The 21,769-nt window shown below is 46.6% G+C and overlaps 1 protein-coding gene across 1 annotated transcript in view; it reads left to right on the plus strand.

Moving 5' to 3' along the window:
- The window catches only part of LOC142571222 (acid-sensing ion channel 2-like), a 71,309-nt gene that overhangs the window by 22,475 nt on the left and 27,065 nt on the right, over positions 1-21,769 (plus strand). The window contains exons 3-7 of the mRNA XM_075679502.1: positions 1,791-1,933; positions 3,467-3,579; positions 8,492-8,652; positions 12,160-12,258; positions 16,214-16,328. Coding sequence (XP_075535617.1) covers positions 1,791-1,933; positions 3,467-3,579; positions 8,492-8,652; positions 12,160-12,258; positions 16,214-16,328 — 631 coding nt within the window. The remainder of the gene's footprint in view (positions 1-1,790; positions 1,934-3,466; positions 3,580-8,491; positions 8,653-12,159; positions 12,259-16,213; positions 16,329-21,769) is intronic.

Raw genomic sequence — 21,769 nt, forward strand, 5'->3', positions numbered from 1 at the left:
CCTACCACTTCGAGCTGAAGACAGCGCGGACTTTCTTCCCTCAGGCAGACGTATATACCTCCCTATGCTAAAATTTACTAACACGTGGTTTCCAAGTTGGCAGAGACATCTAATCGCCTTTTACTGTGCGAGAACTCACCGTGGCTCTCGATTCTGTTAACTGAATCGGAAATTCGACAAAAGTGAATCTGAAATTAATTTAGGAAAGCACAGTACCAGTAACTAGCATAATTGATTTAGACTTAGTTCTATAGATTATTGGTTCTCCTTAGACTTTATAAAATGTTCATACGTTTAAGCATGCGGAAATTAGGCGCCTCAGCTGCATCTTTGGAACTCGTCCACGGAAAGCGCGAAAGATTTCTTGGGCGTGGTATGAAAAGAATTTTCGAATGATTCGCGACCGTCCTGCTGCGCACACTTGTCACCCATTTTTAGAATCTGCAAGCTTCGGGCGTTCGCAAAAGCGTACTGAATTTGTGACAGATGGCGTTCCCATATCGCGCAAAAAGTATGCCGCGTAAATGCTATTATTGTCTTACTCAGTTCCGTGAAATATAAATGCAGTATACTTTAAAAGCAAAATCCGGACCAGAAAGGGTTGAAAGATAAGAAAAAAAAAGAAAAGTTATGCACATCCAACGCCCATTTCGGAAACGATGTGAAGCGAAGCTTCCGTGAAGATGTTAATTAAATGATATAGTTTTACCCATTTCATTCCTGCCTCTTAGGCCTAAAAAAAAAGTAGACGTCCATGCATGTGCCCTTGCGCACCCACGCTACCCTGTGTCACAACTCTTGCATGGCCTTGTATTTCTACGAGTCCTTTTATTTATTTTAAATGTGCCACCCGCTTTTACGTGTACCCTATACTTAAATGGTGTATACCAAGATGTCTTTAAGCCTGTCCGCCGAATGTACATACTTAATGCCAGCAGGTGTTGGTGTTAAATCGTTTTTCTTTGTACTGCACGCAGCAACCCTCTTAGTTAAAACACGGTTGCAGGCAAGAGTTTATTATGTGCCATGGACAACAAATTTCGGCTTACGTCCACGTGAAGACACAATCAAATACTGCTTCATAGACTGCAGGGATGTCTTTTTTTTTTTCCTGGGACGTCCTTTGTAGAACCCCGAAGAAGGATGTCGACGTAAGGCAATTCTCACTTCTCTTTTTGCCTTTCAAGAATTGCGAAGATCGCCCACATGACATTGTCGTATTAATGCATCTACATGTGTCTCTGGAAAAGTATGATGTGCGACAGACATGCAGAAAGTCCACAATCAACGAAATAGCTTTTTTTTTCGAAAACGGCTGCATATGGTACGTAGTGTGTACGCGGCTCAAGAGGGCGCAGCCAGAATGGAAGTTTTTGTTAGATGCCTGTGTTTGCCTGCCTGAGTATCAATCGTGTATGCACCAGAACCTCATAGGTTATAGATAGCTACTGTCCTTTCTTCCAATAAGTAAAAAAGAAAAGAAAAAAGAAACGTCGACTGAGGTTAGAGCATCAGGCTGCTGGGCTTAGAAGGCCGAGGTTGGATTCCAGTATCGGTATATAAGGTAAATTCCGTTTTCTTTCTTCTTCCTCTTTTTTTAACCTATTCGGCATGACAGAAGCAAGCACCCAGGTGCGCGTTAAATAACTTCAGGGGCTCGAAACTGATCCCGAGTCCACAGCTACGGCGTATACCTTATAATGAAGCCTTGTTTAGGGCACGTAAAACTACACCGTTCATTTTTCTTTTGTCGATATCTAACATTCGGTATACCGCGCTGGTTGTCGCAGACGCTGATGGACCCTGAGCGGTGGCACTTCCTGAGGAAGGAGGTGACGGCGCGGGTGGCAGTGGCGCATCTGCCGAAAGAGCTCTTCCAGTGCAACATGCGCTCCAAGGTCACCGAGTGCGCCACCTTCGAGTGCAACTCGGCGTGAGTGCGCGCTTTTCGTCGGCAACCGTGGCATCGCTGTGTTTGGCGTGCACTCTGCAATGGCCACAACACGTTTCGCCGCAGGGGGGTCCTAAGGTCAGGACGGCGCCCCAACGTTTAGTCAAAATATCTCAACACGCACTAGGGTGGGCACGGTTACCTTGCATGCGAATGCGATGCAGTAACCGTGTGGCGAAGATAATCGAGGTGCTATAGCATGAACCGTGGCACGAATTTGCTCCACGCCGTTCTAACGACGTGATATGCAAACGTAAACTGACCGGTTGGAGGGACCCGGAACGCTGCACAATAGCGTTTAAACTCAATATGCGAGAATAAAATAAAAGAAAGAATACGCAGAAAATCTACGTAACGGTCGTGACTTTTGTCGGACATATATGACCAAGCTTCATTTCGTCGAGATTCGTAGACTTAATAAAACTAGCCGGAGTTGCCCCTGAAAAGGGCAGGTTCTTATGTTATTGTTAAACTTAGCGTAATAACCAGCTTGCACGGAGCAGCGGGAGGGAAACCAGCACCTTATTCACACAGTAAAGACGGCTGACTGTTTTAGCGGATGTTTCTTTCTATAACACCACCATTATGACCTATGGATCGGTGGATGTTATGAGCGTCCCCTTTGGAACGGGGCGGTGGGTTGCGCCACCAAGCTCTTGCTATTATACTGCCTAATTTCCTACCTAGGTTAAACAATAAAAAAAGAAAGAAAGCTATGAACTCCCACAACCAAATTTTCTGATCCCCTATTGCGAACTGTGCTTCTGTACGTCTCCGTTTTTTGTCGTTTCCCTACTTTATATACAGACATACCTATACCTATACATACCTATATACAGACGGGGCGCGCCATCTGTTAGTGATACACAGCACGAATGCACCGATGCGCGCTGTAGAGAGAGCCAGCTGTTGCTTGCGACGCAAATTAGGCTGACGCATTCCATGCAATGCTAGAAATTACAGCATAGTAATTACTAGTTCTGCGCGACTTGCGGGCACCGTCGATGCTATGGAGTCCAGGGACCCCTAAGTATGTTGTAGCGCGTTTTATTATTTTTTTTTAGTTCTGCTTCTCCTTTCACGTGCAACGGGAAGAAAATGAAACTATGACTTCAACTGCGTCAGACTCCGGCGAGCTGTGCCGCTGCGCTAGGGCAGCAAAATGCCAGTTTGCAGAGCCGCCATTACTCACGGGACAACAGCTTCGGTGCACACCATGATGCACGAGACAGTGATCAGCTATAGTACCAGCGCTGACACGCAATAACTTTAGCGAAGCCGGCGGCAAGAAGCGAAAGGCGCAGTTTTCTGCAGCACTCTTCATTTGCGAGCAGCTGCAAATGTTTACCGCAACCTGAACTGACACGTAACGCAGCTGCAAGGCTTATACAGCAAGCGCGCATAATAATGCGCTGGCAATCGCTGTCGCTGATTTGCACTTTGGATGAAACTGAAACTTTCCTTTGTTTCTCTGCCACTCCTTCCATTGAATCAAACCCCTCCTCGGACCATCAGGATTCGGCTGACCTACTACAGGTACCCGGACGAAATGTGCTACACGATCGACAACTACCAGTGGACAAACTCACAGCACCCGCTTCAGCAGTGCGAGTCTCCCTGGAACTACGGTGTGTACTCCTTTGTCCCTTTCGAGGTCATGCACCTGCGAACAGAATGTATTGATTGCGCTGGCAAGGCAACATCGCCGTTTTCTGCCTCCCGTCTTAAACCCCACCTCCCCGTTCGTTTTCTTAGTTCTCGCCTGTGCTGTTTAATGTTACCAGCGAATAGGCCGGAATTCACTAAGCGTTTCGTTTGTAAGAGACTAACGTCATTGGACGGTCGCTTAAGGTAAATAAACGTTCGCTGTAGAACACGACAGGCCGATGCCTTTTCTTACGAACCGCTCTAGCGTACCATCTGCTTCGCCCACACGCGCCGAGCTTACGTTAGCAGGTACCGCTGCGACACGGGAGGGTCTGCATGTTCGTGGACTTTGCTAATGCGAAAAAGGCTAGAGCTCTAATAGATACGCAAACGACGCGGGACAGTGACGAGGACAGGAGTAACGGCACATGTAAAACGCACACAGATGAGTGCCGCGGATTCTAAAGTTGTTTCTAAAATGCTGTTGTTCCTGAAATGTCGTTTCTAAAATTTTGTTTCTAAAAATGCTTTTCCTGGCATGTATGTATCGTCTACAGAATAAGAAAAATTGGTCAATTCTTCTTTTTCGCCACAGAACGGACATCGCGGGGAGGGAGCCAGACCGTTTAGCTGTTTTTTTTTTCTTCGACACTATACACGCTTACTACAACGAGAAAACGCTCGACAACCGGCCTTAATTAGAAACGTTATGCGTGAAGAAAACAAAAAAGAACAACCAATGACTCATATTTGACTTAGACCGCGGACAAGGCCACAACAAATGAAGACCAGGCAGGACTAAGCGCTACTTCAAACTAAAGTTTATTCTCGGAAAAACACGTCTGCTAACCAGTTGACACTGTTACGGTGATCACTTCGTGCGGCAATGAATGCAACGGATGCCAAACGCGTGAGACACGACGTACCTAATCGTCACGCTCGTCAACATGAAAAGACTTGTCCGTCGGGTGTGTGCGACGGGATTAAGCACCATTGCAAATCCTACACTTTCCTCTGTCCTCCATTCTCCGCCTCTACGCGAGGGAGTGGTTTCTCTTCGAATCCCTCTGTATGGGTTGACCAGTGTGCTGACAAGGCCCTCTACCAGGGAGCAAGAGAGAATAAGGTTGGCCGGATAGTGTATGGTATAAGAATAGCAGCGGGACATCACGGACAGATCTTCTCTGTCCTTGCGTGCAGGAGCACGCATGCCGAACGTTTCTGCACTTTCTGTCTTGGAGCGCATCGCTCACCCCCAAGGATGTATTAAACTTCTGTTATTTGTTTTAATTTCATCTAGTCTTCCCTTCCGGACCCTCTCCGATGGTCAGTCTGGTCCGAGCTCCAAGGAGACGCTGGTGAAGGTCGCCGAAACCCCGTCCCCATAACAACTGGTGGCAGCCTTAACAACACAGATCAAAAGCAATGTACCTCATGGCGCAAGTGTTCTCTTTGGTCTTTTGTGGTGTTATGAGCATGGTCGTCTCTAGGATTTAATTTTGCAGCTTTCGTAAACATTTTTTTTTTGGGGGGGGGGGAGGCTGGAAGGCGCTTGCGCAATGACCCCCATTGCTTGTGATCTGCGTCTACTAATAAAGAGGCGTGTTTTTCCGCGAATAAACTTTAGTTTGAGGTGGCGCTCGTCCTGGCTAGTCTTCCTGTCTTGTGTCCTTGTGTTGTTTGCGCCCTAAATCAAAGATGGATTCTTACAAACTCGCCCGAATTTCAGTTCTTGTAAAATAGTGACAGTGACTGCCGCACGAATGTTCTCAATTAAGCCAGCCACGTTCTGCGGATGTCCAGAATGTAGGTAGATTCATGAAATAGAGAGGGTGTCATGCTCGAAACCACAAAGGAAACAAAACGGAAAAGCTCCGCAGTTGAAGAAACAATTCGTCCTAGTCGAAAATTCAACCCGAGGGTACCATTTGACCAAGGCAATCTGTAGCTGTGTTAGGAGTGTGGTGTAGTGTTGTAGCTGCAGGTGCGTTTAGCTGGCCAATCGAGGCTGGCAATCACTCTACCTGAGCGTCTCTTGCAGTGTCACTGCGGTATGTTACCACGAGTTGATTACGAGGCACACCGTAGTGAGGGACTCAGGATTAAAGTTATGACCACCAGGGGATCTTTAACGTGCCCCCAATATACGGGACACGGGCGTTTTGGCATTTCGCCCTAATCGAAATGTGGCCGCCGCGGCCGGGATTTGATCCCGCGGCCTCCTCCTTAGTACCGCAACATCATAGCTGCCAAGCCACCACGGCGGGTATGTTGCTGCCTGTCGAACCTGTTAGAAAGTCGCAGTTTCGCCCAAAAGGCGAAGCAGCGATTGCGATAGCAACTTATTAGACAGCTATATGACTTAAGGATAATAGTTTTATTGGCCGTATAATCTTGTAAACATCCGCTTACTAACTAAATCAACTAGCGTGGGGTCACGCGCGCACAAGCAAACACGAACACCTCTTACTCGATGACCGCGGAAACTCGCTGTCAAAAATGTTGGCGTGATGAAACGCGGCAGCAGCAGCGAGAGAATTGACTTTTGTGCTGTCTCTCGCTTTAACGCGAGAGGCAGCATCCGACGAGAACACAGCGCACACTGAACTAGCAGCAATCGGTGCACTTTATCCCCATCGCAGATCGCTTGCAAGAGAGCGCTCTCCAGCGCGGCTCTCCACCTTTCTATCACTCCCCCCCACCCCTAGTGCAGCGCGGTTGAGGTGTCCTCCTCTGAGAGGCAGTTACTGCGCTGCACATTATCCTACCTTTCACCTTTCAGAAACTAAGAATCTCTCACCGCCCGTGTATCCGCGCTCGGCCACGACATACGCAGCCGCTGCTGGAGTGGAAGGCTCCCCAGTGCCTTGCGCGCAATAGAACACGACGCGCTTTCTCCCAGCCTTCCTCTCATGCGCACGCGAGATTGAGCCACCATCCTCGGTACATCGTGGCATGCTTTCACTTGCACCTGCCGCATAAGGTGCTCGGCCAGTACATTATCGCACTTGGACTTTATGTAGAACATCACGACGACGACGACGCCGATGGCGACGGCGGAAGTGCACCTCTACTGTCCATATAATTGCTGTCGCGATAAAATATAAGAAGAAGGCGTGAACATTATTTGCGGGCTATGGAAACACAAGATATGGACACATGTATCATTATGGAAACACAACACCCGCCGTGGTTGCTCAGTGGCTATGGTGTTGGGCTGCTGAGCACGAGGTCGCGGGATCGAATCCCGGCCACCGCGGCCGCGTTTCGATGGGGGCGAAATGCGAAAACACCCGTGTGCTTAGATTTAGGTGCACGTTAAAGAACCCCAGGTGGTCAAAATTTCCGGAGTCCTCCACTACGGCGTGCCTCATAATCAGAAAGTGGTTTTGGCACGTAAAACCCCAAATATTATTATTATGGAAACACAAGATGCTGCAGGGACGGATGTGGAAAGTGTTTTTTTTTTCTGTAGGCTCTTCCACCGCGGTATACACCTGGGCACAACGTTTGAAGCTAATACCTGTAGCTTAAGCGCATATCGACACGTGGACTTGTCTTTTTCGGGTGATCGCTTTTCACCGTCTAACAAATGTGATCGCTCAGTGCGGGACGCGCCTGCATGTATCGGAAGTTTCTGGAATGTTATCGATGGTTCTATCCGCTGTCTGTTGTCACCGAACCTTGTGTAATCTGATTGCATGTATGCGCGACGCGAATGGTGTATAACTTTCTGGAAGACGCGCGGGTACCAGCGATTAGTCTGGAACGTTCGATTGCTCTTGGATAAAAGCCGACGTTCTTGGCGGGCAGATCAGGTTTCGATGATCGCCGACTGTGTTCACCGCTATCGTTGTGCTTTAAGTGTAGCCTGTTTTTTTTTTTTTTTGGGGGGGGGGGCACAGGTTCACCCAATAAAAGTTTCGTCACTCACAGTATTGCTAATGTGTTCTTTACCGTCGCTACTACGTGACAATATACACTGCATTCAAAGAACTTTACCTCATGTAGAGAAGAAAAATCCAAGCGATCAAGGCAGAAAGCTGGGCTAGTTGGTGTGTCATCATTATTCAAAAGACTAGCGCAAAATAGCAGGGACAAAGACAGAGAAGACTCGTAACAGCGCTCGTCCTGTCGTCTTCTCTGTCTTTGTCCCTGCTATTTTGCGCTAGTCTTTTGAATAATGAAGAAAAATCCCTCCCTCTGGAGAACTTGACCACGAATTACCAGAATCCCCTCAAAGGGTACCACACAAATGGGTCCGCATTGTGAACTAGTACCGCTGCGCAGCTGCTTACTGTGTACTGTCTTTGAGAGCTACGTGTGGTCTGGCCGGCTGAACCGTCTGGTCTCATCAACAGATTTTGAGGGCGTGACAATAGCTGCTGGCCTACGCAAGCTAAAGACTTTGCCGACACAACATGTCGTGACCCTCATACAGACTCGAAGTCTGGCATCGTGACAACTTTGTCGCGGTTTACCATTCAGCGAGTTCCCGCGCAAGTTACTATCGTGCGTGAAAGGCTCCGACAACAAAGTACTCACATTGAAGTTTCAGGGGATCCCCTCTCACTGTCTCGCATTGGGATTGCTGGAAACGACGAAGCTGGTGGTCTTGCATACACAGCACTCTCACAACACGCTAAAGTCGACCAAAAAGCAAGCAAGTCATGAAATCGGGCATATCTACTTAATCTCTGTTGCTTTGCACCGACACAGTCACTATGTGCCAACACAGTCGAACGCTATAACATCCTGCTCTAGTGCAAATTATTCCATGACACGTAGGGATGGGGAAATGATTGATTAAATGAAATCAGTTTTATTGCTTCCATAGACTTACATTTGGGTCCCTCACACATCCATGCTCTCACTGTACGCTGGTGGCCGCAGAGCTGATGCTTCGGGCCTCCTGGGATCGAAACGCGACTGTGGCGCTGGCGGAGCCCGAGGCACTACCGCTGGTATTGCACAGCCCGTACTCGTGCCCACCCGACAAGCTCTCTTCGGTCATGATCAAGCCGGGCATGATGTACACCATCGCCATCTCGCAGGTAAGTTAAGGGTCCGCACCACTCTTATGTCTACGAACACGAGCCAGTGAAATGACTCGATCGGTAACAGCGCGCGTCTCTTCGCTGCATAATCTCGCTTACTGTCGCGACTTACTGTCTGACCCACAGGCAGACTCTGGCAGTGACTGCACTCAGTACGCAGATTAGAGTCAATGGCATTATTTGCTCGAAGTCGCCGGGGATCGCTTTAGTCGCGGTACTTCGTCGATTACTGCCGTATTCTTTTTTCGTTGTCAAAGTGAGTTGCATGCGTACCATCGATGTTTGCTTTGCCTATGAAGAGCAGGGCCGCGTAACGCTCGAGAGACAGAGAGAGAGAAAGAGAAAAGTTTAATGATAGGAAATTCAGAGAGGTCGGCCAGAGGTACGTTCCTCTACGTCAGCTACTCTGCGCTGGGGGAACAGAACGAGGGAAAGAAAGAGGTAAGGAAGAGGCGCGTGATGGATGACGATGAGCAGAGAAGCAGGGTGTAAAACATATAGCACGTAATTTGGCCTACTCAAAGCCTACAGACCAGGCCCGTACTCTTTAAAAGGTCAAGTGAGGCCTGGGTGGCCTTAAAACTCGATTTAACGTCTGGCAAAGGGCATGAAATGACGTCCTCCAACAGCGGCGGGATGTCGAGGCGCGTAAGGTCATTGCTCAACTTTTGTCGCTCTTCTACGTACTGCGGGAAGTCACACAGCACGTGACCAATAGTCTCATTCACAATTCACAGTCTGTAGACTGGGTGCGTCGCACGAGGCGTGCGTACCCGCACGTAAACGCCACCCCCAGTCTAAGTCTGTGCAGAAGTCTGGCACAGCTGCGTTTAATTTTTGGTGTAGCCTAAATTTCATGGTAGGGTCCAATCTTTGGAGTCATCTGTGGCGATTATCCGGATTGTCCCAGTGCTTTTCTGTCGCTTTTTGCATGATACTCGAGAAAAGGCAGTTGGCGTCCGCTTGAAAAAGGAATTGCAAGCAGTGGCTCTGGTTCTTCGAGTGCCTTCTTCGCTTCGGCATCGGCCATTTCGTTGCCGCGTACAGCACAGTGACTTGGAATCCATTGAAATGTTATGTGGAGGCCGTTCTCTTCCGCTAGAGTGTAAAGCTCGGCAGTTTGAAGAGCCAACACTCTCTAAGAGCTTTCTTTCATTATAACTCTAAGTAGCTCCAGAGCCGATTTCGTGTCACTGAAGACTGTCCATACATGAGGAGGCAGTCGTGAAATATGGTGAACTGCCTCTCTGATTGCCACTGGTTCCCTGGATGTTGGTGTCGTCTTGTTGCGCAAGCGAAACCGTCGTTTTGTTTGATGCGCAGGCACGACGAAAGCCACACCTGACGCATGCGACGAGACCGATCCATCTGTAGAAACCTTCACCGATGAGCCATATCCTTGCGACATATATTCAAGTGTTAGATGTCTGAGGCCCATGGTAGGCATTCGCAATTCTTTAGAAATTCCGGGGATTGAGAGACGTACCCGTATGTTGGACATCACCCACGGGGGCATACGTGGAAGGTTATCAGGGGCAAATTGTGATGGTATTGCGGATTCTTAGAATCTGATGGCTCTAGAAAAAGGGGAGGCCGGCCTTATGTCGGGAAGTGTCGATAAGAAGTGGCGTTGGTGACGGCACAGCAGCTGCCGGAATACTCGAATAGGTTCTCATTGTAGAAAGACAGCTACAGGGGTGACGCGAGCTTCCTCAATTGTCTCAGTACCTGCAGCGTCAACGACTGAAACTGGTCGCAGACAAATGTGCTGCGATTGCGTACACGCGGAAGCTTATCTGCCGGTATCGCATTATTATCAGCGGTAATGTAGTTCCCTATGTCACCCACCACAGATACATGAGCGTTCTTATCGACCGCGGTGTCTCATGGTCGAACCATGTGGCGATGTTAAAGAAAAATTAACTGGAATTTCTGGCTGGTATGAAGTGGGGCCCATCTGAGCATTCGCCACTCCGACTATACCAGGCTCTCTATGTTGGCTACATTCGGTATAGCCTGCCAGTTTTATCAAGTATGAGCCAGTCATATTTGCGTAAGCTGGAAATTGCCCATGCACAGATGCTGAGAACATGTCTAGGGGTTCCACGTTGTGCTTCATGTTGTGGTACAATTGCGTAACGCTCGAGAATATGTTGACTACCACTGAATGCGTGAAAGCCGAAAGTACTGATAGCTTTCCTGTGTCCGCCTTGTAATAACGGCCAGTTGTAGGAGTGTGAAGTTGTCCGAATGGAACAAGTACTCGCTTCATAGTGATACTCTACAAAGGAGTAAAGTTACCAGGAAATGGTTTAACACAATGCTGATCATGTGATACAGGTGGCGTACCACTGGTGATATTAGTGAGCATCACAGATTAAAGATAACTTGCTTTGGCTACCGCGGCTTTTTTTTAAACAGACCGAATGAGTTCGCCACTCGGGGAGAAGCCGGGGATATCGCCTCCATATCCGCGCATGTGTCGTGGTGCGGCGCGGAGATGGATAAACGGATTCATTTTTCACTGCGGCGCTCTCTCTCCAGTTGGTGCCCGCGCGAAGTCACGTGGTTTAGCGCCCGACTGAGAGAAAACGATTGTGGGATTTCTCGCATCCGCTGTGCAGCACTATGGTCCCCTTTACTCTCTTTCTCTTTTTATCCCCTGTGCACCCTTCCCCCCGTGCAGGATAGCCAACCGGAACTTCCTCTGCTTAACCTCCCTGTCTTTCTATTCATACTTTTTTCTCTCTGCTGCGCCATAAAAATCCCAATTCATCATCATCATCATACTTTTTTCTCTGGTGTGTTTTCTCGGCGCGGGGAGGACGGCGTTCTTCCGACTCTTCTTGGGTGAGGGACACGCTTTGGTGGCATGTTCAAGAACCTTTCATTTACAACAACGGACAGCAACGCGTCACTCTTACCTGGCACGAAGTGGGCATGCCAATGCTGAACATCGGATGCGCGAGGACGCAGATCCGGCTATTCGCTTACTTCAATAATAATCTTCGATTGCTTCCGCAATATTCTTTTTTTCTGCTACAAAAAAGCACGAATATGACCGAAATAGTGACACACACGCGAGTGCGCGTACTTGTCAATCTGACAGATTCAATTCCCGACCACGGCAGCCGCATTGTGACGCAGGCGATATAAAAAGTCCACAGTGTTCAGATATTAAAGGATACGTTTAAAAGATCTCCCGCTATAGCATGAGTCTTCTAGCAGTACGGTGTCTCGTATTGTCCAGATGTATAGCTTTGAGATGCCAAGCCACATATTTTTCTCTCTCTTTTTTTTGCCTTCACGTGACAATTTTCTATGACTTGGTGGAACAACGCAAAACTACCTAATTACCGAAGCGACAAGTTATGTTTGGGAAGCATTCATTTGCGCATGCGCGCCCAACTGAAGCGCACGCACAGTTGCAGGAACGCGAGCGTAAATCGAAGGAAGACCCACATCTGAAAGGGCCATCATTTCTGTGGTTTCTGTCGTACACAGGAAAAAGTGGAGCGATTGCCTCCCCCTTACAAGTCAAGCTGTAACGACTACATCTCCATGGGTATCCAGAAAAAATACTTTGGGTACTACACTCAGGACGTAAGTATGCTGATGTTTCAAACACCCTTGTGTGCTTCTTTTTTTTTTTCGTGCACGCCTTAAACTACATAAACCTCGCTGAAAGATCCATTAACTGATGTTTTTTTTTCTTGTTGGCCAGCACAGCCGGCTCATGTTTGTATGGCACACCGGCAATATAATTATTCTTAAGCGAGAACGCAGCTTTTCAGTTAACCACATTACCTGTATGCCTACAAGGAATACTGGTAAAATGGGCTCGTTCTATACTCGCGGACAACATTCTGTGGCTATGACGGGAAAGCTACGGGCGCGTGGCCGTTGCACATGTGTCACCGCGCCAAGTAGTCCGGCAGCGTTTGACAGTGCTTCTTCTTGCTCGAAACAGACGCTGAATCGACGCAGTTTCCACGTGATACGGCTTCGCGTTTGTCCCGACGCGGAAGGGGAAATCTGCAATATAAGTAAACCTTCACGCTCAGTGGTGTGTTCTGTCTTATTAAACTGTTGCCGATAAGGTGCTTTTGTTTTCTCTTCCTCATCCTAACTTCGCGTGGATTAAAACGCGGGATTCTTTTTAGAAGCGCTCTGACTTGTGTGCGCTTTACCTCAGTTGCTTTCCCTTTCCACAGAAAATTGTCCGCGAGTACAGCGACTCCGCTGGTTCAAGCATCTCTGTATTTCGCATGGAGCCGATCACACTAGTAGGACCCTTCGCGAATGGAAGGCAATTTTTTTTTTCGCTTGCATAAAATTTATCTGTACCCCTAATAACAAAACTTCTCATTCCTAAGTGTATTCTGCAAATGGCCATCACCGCGGTGATTGTCTTGTTACGATGCCATTCGCTATCACGGCCGCCGTGCGACGGAAACATCGGAACGCTGGCCAACGAGGAAATGTTCTTACGTGATAGGGAGCGTTATAACGTAAAACTATTCCATACTTTTCGATTCCAATTCTGCAATCGGCCCTCCACGATTCGTCAAAAATTTTTTGGACCACCCACACTTCACCTGTCCGTCACGCGACGTCACGAAAACCGCGATAGCTTGCCATCTGATATGACGTGTGCACAGTGATTATGCATTATTTGACCGAACAATAAAGAAATAGTTATTCCTGATTCGACGCCTCTTCGCCATTAGCCCTCGGCAATTGGTCAAAAGTTTTCGGGCTGCACCTACTTCACCTGCCTGTCACGCGACGTCACAAAACCGCAAGAACTCACTACGTCAAAGTGACGTGTATGCGTTAAAGATGCATTAATATGCCGAACAAAACTGAGTTTTCTTCTGAATAGCCACAGGCTGCACCGTTCCGAAAGGAATAAAAAATGGCTGCCGCCGATCGCTCAGGCACAGGCTACTCGCACCTTCCGGAGAGCATGAGTTCTTTTGCGTATAATAAAGCTTTTTGCGTGGCCGTGTAACGTTTTCCAGCACTTTCGACACGTTTACGACCTCGTTCTGCCAACTCTTCTTTGCTGAGGATCTGTTTTAGCGCCATTCTTAGGCTTCCGTTGCATGCCGCAGCAATTTTCGGCCAGCCACCGCAAGCTAAGTAAGGGAAAGTGGACCAATCGCAGACGCCGGCACCACCCTCTTTGTCCAGTTATCGATTTTCATTGCAGTGGCTCGGCCCCATCAAATCCCTTTCCACTTGAGCGTGCTACTCGCCTCTTGTCAGCCAATCGTATAAGACAAGCCGCTCAGTGTACGCAATGTTATTCGTTTTTCAAGCAAACAAAACTGAGCTCCTATGAACGAGGAGAGCGTTTGATTGGTCTGTTCAGACAACCCTGTGTGTGACCGCCCGATGCTTGCGTTAGCGGTTACGCAAATTTGACGTCAGTAGATTGGAATAAAAACATATTGGAATAGTTTTACGTTATAAGGCCCAGGATTTTCCTCAATATGGGACTGAATGATAGCGATTTTTCAGTATATACATGCACAAGTTCCTGCTGCAGTATATAAAAAGGGAGTGATAATAACTTTTGCAGCGCGGAATGTTTAGACATTTGTTAGGCGTAGTGTTCATAACGTAAGTTGTAATATCTAATCTAATTTAACGCAACGTGTATTTCCACCATATCGCACGTGATTGTCGGGGCAGGGAGTAAAAGCTGTCGCAATGACATGCTGACAAAGCAATAGACCCCGCATGGCAAACAGAACAGACGCCGTAGCCACATATTTAGGTGGCAAACCATGAACGATAATGAATAGAGACTGCGGAATGAAAAACTGTGCATCATGAAACTGGCGCTACAACAACAAAAATGAGTTTAAGATTATGTTGCGAAGAAGGAGTCATTCAGTTCAGAAAAAACAATTGCGTAGTGCGAATACTGGCTGCAGTTATTGCGTACCCTACACACAGAGTACGTCTAAGCGGCTGGTGCCGGAACTCGAGGTGGGCTTACGAGATTCTCTCTAAACGCGGTTTTCACTCTCAGGCCCTGTCGCTTCTGAGCGTCTCGAGAGGAAGGCGAAGCATACAGCGTCGTATACGCCGACAAATGGCTCAGCACAAATGCAGCGCGCCCATGCTACGCTGCCGGTTCCTTTTTGCCCGCCAGTGACGCGTCGACACGCGAGAGAGCAACGCCAGCCGAAATAAGGAGTGACGCGTGTTTACATGGGCGATACAGCTCGAGCACTACTAAGGGAAGCCGAGCTGTGTGGCAATGCATGCTGAAGCCGCAACCTCCTTCGCGGTCCGTCGCGTCGTTAAGTGACGACGCGATCATTTCTGATCACGCATCGATCACGATCGATTTCTGATCACGATCAAGTGATCACGCGTCACGTGACCATTTCTGAGTTTTCCCGGAATTTTAAATCATCGCCTCCGGCAGGTAGCATAATTCTTGTCCTTGAGTTGGACTATTCGAAGAGGCGGACATTACAAGAACGTTAAATGGAAACACATATTCAACTAAAGCGCAAAAATGTACTGATTAATTTCTTAATTAATTACATTACCGCGCATATTGCAATTTACAAATTCTAGCCGGTGAGTTTGCAAGACCTTTCCACTTGAATCTCCAGGATGACACCAGTTTCCAGATATTATTTCCCAAAAAGCGCGGGACGAAATACATAGGTGTTCCACTTACTTTTGTGGTTCAATGTATGAAAGATTGTTTTTTTCTCTCTTTCTTTTTTTTCTTTTTTTAAGGCAAGTGGAACAACAGCGCATATTTACGGCGAGTTTGATGGTGCACATCTCCAAACTGGTATCATTCTGGAAATTCATTTCAAGTGGATGCGCCTTGTAATCTCATCGGTTAGAATTCGTAAATTGCAATATGCGCCGTAAAGTAATTCTCTAACAAGTTCACTGGCCAATTCATTTAATTAGTTGAATAAGTGTTTCGATTTCTCGTGAAACTAATGTCCGCCTCTCTGAATAATTCAGCTGAAGGACTAGAATTATGCCATCTGCAACAGGCGTTTCTTTTTTTTTTAAATTCCAGAAAACTTAAATTTTATAACCCATATGCTATGGGGCAAGCCAAGAACGAGGTGGGGCATATGACCGCAAATCTATAACTAACCGTAACTAGCAAATGCCGCTTCGTTCTTGGCATTTACCGTGCCTGTACTTCCTGTGTGAAGCCGGGCCCATCGTTCCTCCTACGACACCACAGCGCTCGCCCGTAACGCAGTTCACAGGCCCATGGAAGCCAGTGTTGAGAGGCCAGAACTGATAACAACTGCCTAAGGCCTCGGTAACGTTATTGAACTGTGTATGTACGCACAGAGCATCACTTACGAGCAATGACAAATTTTTAGCCAGTGTTCGTGCTACATCTATAGAAACTTTGGTTCACGCTATAGTATAACTTAACCTCGTGCGCTATAGTGCATACTGACGGAGTCCATTTTGCGCGCTTGACGCTTCCTCCTCGTCCGCCTCTGCCTGCGCTCCTATTCCTCTTTCTTTTTTTTTTCTCCCGCCTCACCAGATATGCGTCCAGGACTGCGAAATGAACCTGGAGATGAAGCACTGCCAATGTGTTCGCACCCACCACGAGTTCGCGGCCACTTTCGGAGGCATAGTCTGCGATATCATCAGAGACGGTAAACAACCGTGTACTTACACAGGCATATGTGCAGCGTCGATCGGAGCCGTTTTCTCGCTCGTGTCAGCTTTCGTTTTTGTTTTTTTCGCCGAGTTACCCCTCACGGTCGGTGGCCGTTGGTCGAGCGTAAAGAATGGGCAAAAGTATAATTGCACGTGTACGACTTTTGATTGGGGCGATGCAGCTGTCAGCGTTTGTTTCAGCGCAACAATTCGGTCATCTATAGACCAGTTTAAATACCAGCGAATTGTCCAACGGCTGAAGTTTGCGAATGTGCTACTTCGTGTCGCCCATAGCCGGAATCAACGTTTGTTATATTTCATTTTATTATAATTATTTTTATTTTGTTTTGGAAATGCAATTCAAATAATATTGTTCCCATAATGGCTTTTTGTTAAATACGGGTATGGGTTTTAGCGTTATGCTGGGACGCGTTAAGCCAAAGATTAGTTGAGTAAAACTTTTTTTTTTTCAGTTTTAACTGCTCAAGCGGTCGTCCTGCATTCTTCCCTCGTCTTAGTCCGTTCGCGCTGTCTTTTTCCAACTTTTTTTGTGGTGCCTACTGGAGAGCCCCGTGACAAAATGAACATCCTGGTCAGCGGTTTAATAAATTATTATCACGATAAATGGCGATGTTGTGTGCTGGTGACGGCAGTAATTGGAGTGGCTGCGGTGGTGAGGGGTCGGCAGGTTTATTTGTGTAGTGTGGCCGAAATTGGCTCCGACAGAGCTCTCCTATTCCGCGCACATAGAGTTTGCGCATAATTATCGCACATTCAGAGACATACCGACATGCGAGCAGCCATTCTCCCTATATACCCAAATATTTTGGAAATATTAGCTGCCGCCCTTGCACACATTATATGGTGCGCGTTCGAAACAGTGGTCGCTGGTCCTACTGTCCACAGACGGAACGAAGTGAACGACGCAAAGCGTAATAATCTGGTCTTGCTGTTGATTCTGTGTCGAACGGCCGAGTATACTTGGCGACTTGTGTCGCAGGGGGTTTGCTACCCAGTTCAATACGCGTTTTTCTCTGATGCTGGCTGGTCTCTGAAGTAAATTGAATTGAATTATATAAAGTTTCGATTAAAGCGCACATTTTGGACGGACGAGGGTGAAAATGTATTGCTGGAAGTTGTGTTCAGCAACTCGTATTATTCCTTTGTTATTGTATTCTTTCTTTTCCTCTTTTATTTGCTATGCTTATCATTAGCTAATTAGTTCCGTCTACTTATGCAATAAAATATACATGCGCATGGTGTTTTTTTAAAATATTATACAGATTTTTAAAACACGGCTATGAGTGTAGCGAGTGTGCCGTTTTTGGAGAGGAGTCGTATAACAAGGCGCGGACATACTTAGCGGTAATAATATGAATATAAGAGGAATAATGAACAGAAATTCGTTAATTAATTTCTGTATTAGAACTGTAGGACAGTTTAGCTATTTTTCTTTCTATTTGCGATACTGCTACTCTCTTTCGAGAGCATGGAAGTTGGGCAATATAGTATATATTCATAAATGTCAGTACACAGGGGGAAGGCTGGGGGGGGGGGGACGAGGGCGTTAAGCACAAAGCGTCGTTAAACAACATTTAGTCAATATAGTTAACGGGAAGAAGGGAAAACAAGAAAGAAGCAACAATAGACCAATGACCAATAGACCAATATAAAGTAGTTAGACGCTGAGTTTAGGAATATAAATGTATATGTTTCTACATGATAATTAACCGACGTGATATTCAAAAAACATAAAAAGAGATTTTAAAGAACGAACATTTAAAGACGCGTACCTATAATCAGTTATACATATAATAAGAAGAGGGAAAATACCGCTTAACTCGTCAAAAAAAAAAAATTAAACGATTGTGTGAAGAGGTAGTCTGATAGATATATAACACGTAAAAGAAAAAAAGAAAATAAAGGACGGAAGAAAAGAAAACGTGAGAAGAAAACTTACCCAAGGAATAATATAGAATATTCAGAGGCGGTAATATTTTCACCCCCATTTTTTTTCAATCATGATAATCGCACCTAACCTGAGGTTATTCACACATAATCGACTTTTAACGTTCACACCAGGCACTATCGAAGCCGAGCGCGCTGGAAGCATAGAAAATGCATCTCCGCTATCAGATCAGATAGAATACGCCCCGTAAAGCAGTATGTGGCGAAGTCTCAATGATGGAATGCAGCGGCAGTGTTATACGGCAAGTCGCGGCAGCTGCTTGCCAAGAAAAACGTGCCGAGTCAGTATCTACCACGAGTGGCCGGACTCGCCGCCAAGGGGCCTTTCCCGTCTGATCTGGTATCGGAGATGCCTTTTCTAGGCTCCCGGCATGCTCGGTTTCGTTGTTGCCTCTGGATTGACCATTGAAATTGGATTATGCATATATCGAACTAGGTGCGATCTTCAAGATTTAAAAAAAAAAGTGAGGTTGCAATAAAGCACTGAAGTGAGACTGCCTCCAAATCTGTTACATAACCTGCCCCCGAGGTTCTAATAAAAAAGTTCGTTAACGTTTGTTTTTATTTATACTTGTCAAACTTACGATACTCGTGGCAACGTACATCTGCCGTGCCTGTAGGAAACACTGTGCAAAAGCGCCACCTTCCCTATACGCTCATAGACTTTCGATGAAAAAAAAAATCTATATAGTCTAAAAAAAAAGAAAGCTCCGCACAACAGGACCCAAGCATCAATCAGAAGTGTGTAGAACGCGTTGCGATGAACTCTCGATGAGTGCACTTTTGGAGTTCATGATTTTATAACTCACTGAATACCACCTCCCCCTGCTTTATTATTTTTTTTTATTGCTGTAGAAATCTCGCGAAATAGAAAAGGATGACATCACTAAGCACTTGCGCACCTAGGGCCAAGTTGACAAAGCTTTTCGTTTGTACTTGCGGTTTCCCTTTCTATTCCCCTTCCCCACAATTCCAATTAAAACATTCTTTTGCGAATACGTACCCGCCGTGGTTGCTCAGCGGCTATGGTGTTAGGCTGCTGAGCACAAGGTCGCGGGATCGAATCCCGGCCACGGCGGCCGCATTTCAGTGGAGGCGAGAACACCCGCGTACTTAGATTTAGGTGCACGTTAAAGAACCCCTGGCGGTCGAAATTTCGGGAGTCCTCCGCTACGGCGTGCCTCAAATTCAGAAATTAGTTTTGGCGGGTTAAACCACCTCATTCTTTTTTGTGTGTCTGTGAATACGGGCCAGAGTCTGCAACTCGGAACGCAAATCGTGCGTTAGAGCGGTTTGTATAAGAACAGGAGCCGGTCAGTCGTGATAGCCGCAGCATATCAAGAACAAAATGAGCAGGCCAACAAGAGGCGGTTATTTTCAACAATAGGCTACGTGTATTTGTGCGCTGAAAAATTCATCGGGTGTAATAAGGTCTGCTTAGGCCAGTTTCAACAAACGACCGGTCCTGCTAAAACAAGCCAGATAGCCTATGTCAGCCACTACATATCCAGCTTATCGCTCGCCATCTGCAGTCCGAAATGGCAAGCGATAAGCTGGAGGCCAAAACTTATCGAAACATTATCAATTAAAATTTAATTCTAAGGTATTACGTGCCAGAACCACTATCTCACTATGAGGCACGCCCGTAGTGGAGGACCCCAGGTTTGTGCATTTAGCCCCTTTCGAAATGCGGCCGCCGCGGCCGTGATTTGATGCCGCGACCTCGTGCTTAGCAGCGAAGCACCATAGCCGCTAATCCACTGCGGATGGTTGAAACTCTTTGAATCGCTTCCTTGTAGCCAGCCTGCGGGCTTTGTTCGTTGAAACCTTGCTTGAGAGCGCCTTAATTTCATGCGCGGAGGCAGTCAGTAGCATAAGTTTTTCGCATGCTGCTAGCTTTCTTCAGAGTTCCGGAGAAAGAACGCGCTCCACAATGTTTCAGTCAACACTCGATTCCTTATGGAAATATCCGGAAATTTTCACAATTAACCTTATTTATTCATTATGCAATTGGCACATTATAAAGAATGTTTGCTCGAGTTGCTGAATGTATCTTCCAACAAGATGCCCCCTGTCTCACCCGTGTACGACGTGACGCTGAAATATGTTAGTTCAAGCTATTATAGTATAATGTCGACAATTAGAGACCCTCGACTACTTAGCGTTGGGAAGCCACCTCCCAAGCGACTGAGCGATAGCGATTCTCCAACGATTTTATTCTTAGAAAGCTCTCCAGCCGTGCTTTTCGTGAGACTATCAGATATTTAGTCACCAGCAATTGCATTGATTGTCTTCACGCGAAGCTGGCAGGATCCCGCGACCCCTTCCATTATTCCGTTGATCAAGCGGGTCTTGTCGCATTAATACTACATTGGGGGAAAAGCGACCTTTACAGGAGCCGTCAATGTGTCGAGGATGAAGGGGCACCGACTCTGACCACGCGATATATCTGGCCTCTTGGTTGAAAGATGTTGCCACGAGCACTGCATAACTGAGTCCAGCAGTACCACATAAAGAGCATACGCAAACTATCATGCTATTTTTTGTCTTGAAGCCGTTTTGCCCGACGCGACGCACCAATTTTCGTGGCGTACATAGGAGATAGGCTGCGGACGAGGGTACGTATATAGGTACGATAAAAAGGAACATCACAACAGCGGGGGCCCCGTGAAGGTGGTCTCCGGTAGACAATTTTCTTTAGATACGTGTTTGCTAAGTGATACTTGCAAACACGATCACCGATCAGCCGGCTGGTCTGCACATTTGCCACTCCTTTGCATCATCAAAAGTAATGTTTACTACGGTTCGCGAAATAATGGACTCGGCTGAAGAAATGCAACCGAGTTGTGCTTTAATTGTTTATTTGGGTCTGCCACGTTCGGTACGAAAGATGACCGCCCTACTTGCCCATGTTCACTAATTAACCTTTGGCATGCATCCCTCTCAAAACGCCTTTACTCTACCATCAGCTTGAAATGAGAATAACCAATTTTCTCAGGACATCGCAGCGGAAATAGTTCTCTTTCTTTTTTTTTTCTTTCTAATAAAACCTTTACTTCTTTGTGGCACAGGCTGCAGTTTCATAATTGAAGCCAATCAGTACCCGGGCATGTTTACTTAGGAGACAACCTGAGACTGGCACCATTGTTGAGACATTGGTCCTCAAAGTACGACGTTGTTCCGTCTAGCTTTGTCCAGTGTCACACGAGGAAGGTCTTTTGTGAATAAATGAACAAGGGCACCAATGAATTCATATGCGTGTATAGGAATGATATATCACCACTGGTGCTAGTATAAGCGGTGTTAGCGCTAAATTTTCAACAGGATTCCTTTGTGCTTTTTGCAACAACGGGCTTCAATTCCGCAATATTATCGTGTGCACTAAATTAATTAGTTTAAATATTCTTTAAAGTTCAAGTTTATCTCAATTAAATCTAAATATAAAGTTCAATCTATCGAAAAATTTCTT

The sequence above is a fragment of the Dermacentor variabilis genome, chromosome 1 (assembly GCF_050947875.1).
Source record: "Dermacentor variabilis isolate Ectoservices chromosome 1, ASM5094787v1, whole genome shotgun sequence".
Taxonomy (NCBI): domain Eukaryota; kingdom Metazoa; phylum Arthropoda; class Arachnida; order Ixodida; family Ixodidae; genus Dermacentor; species Dermacentor variabilis.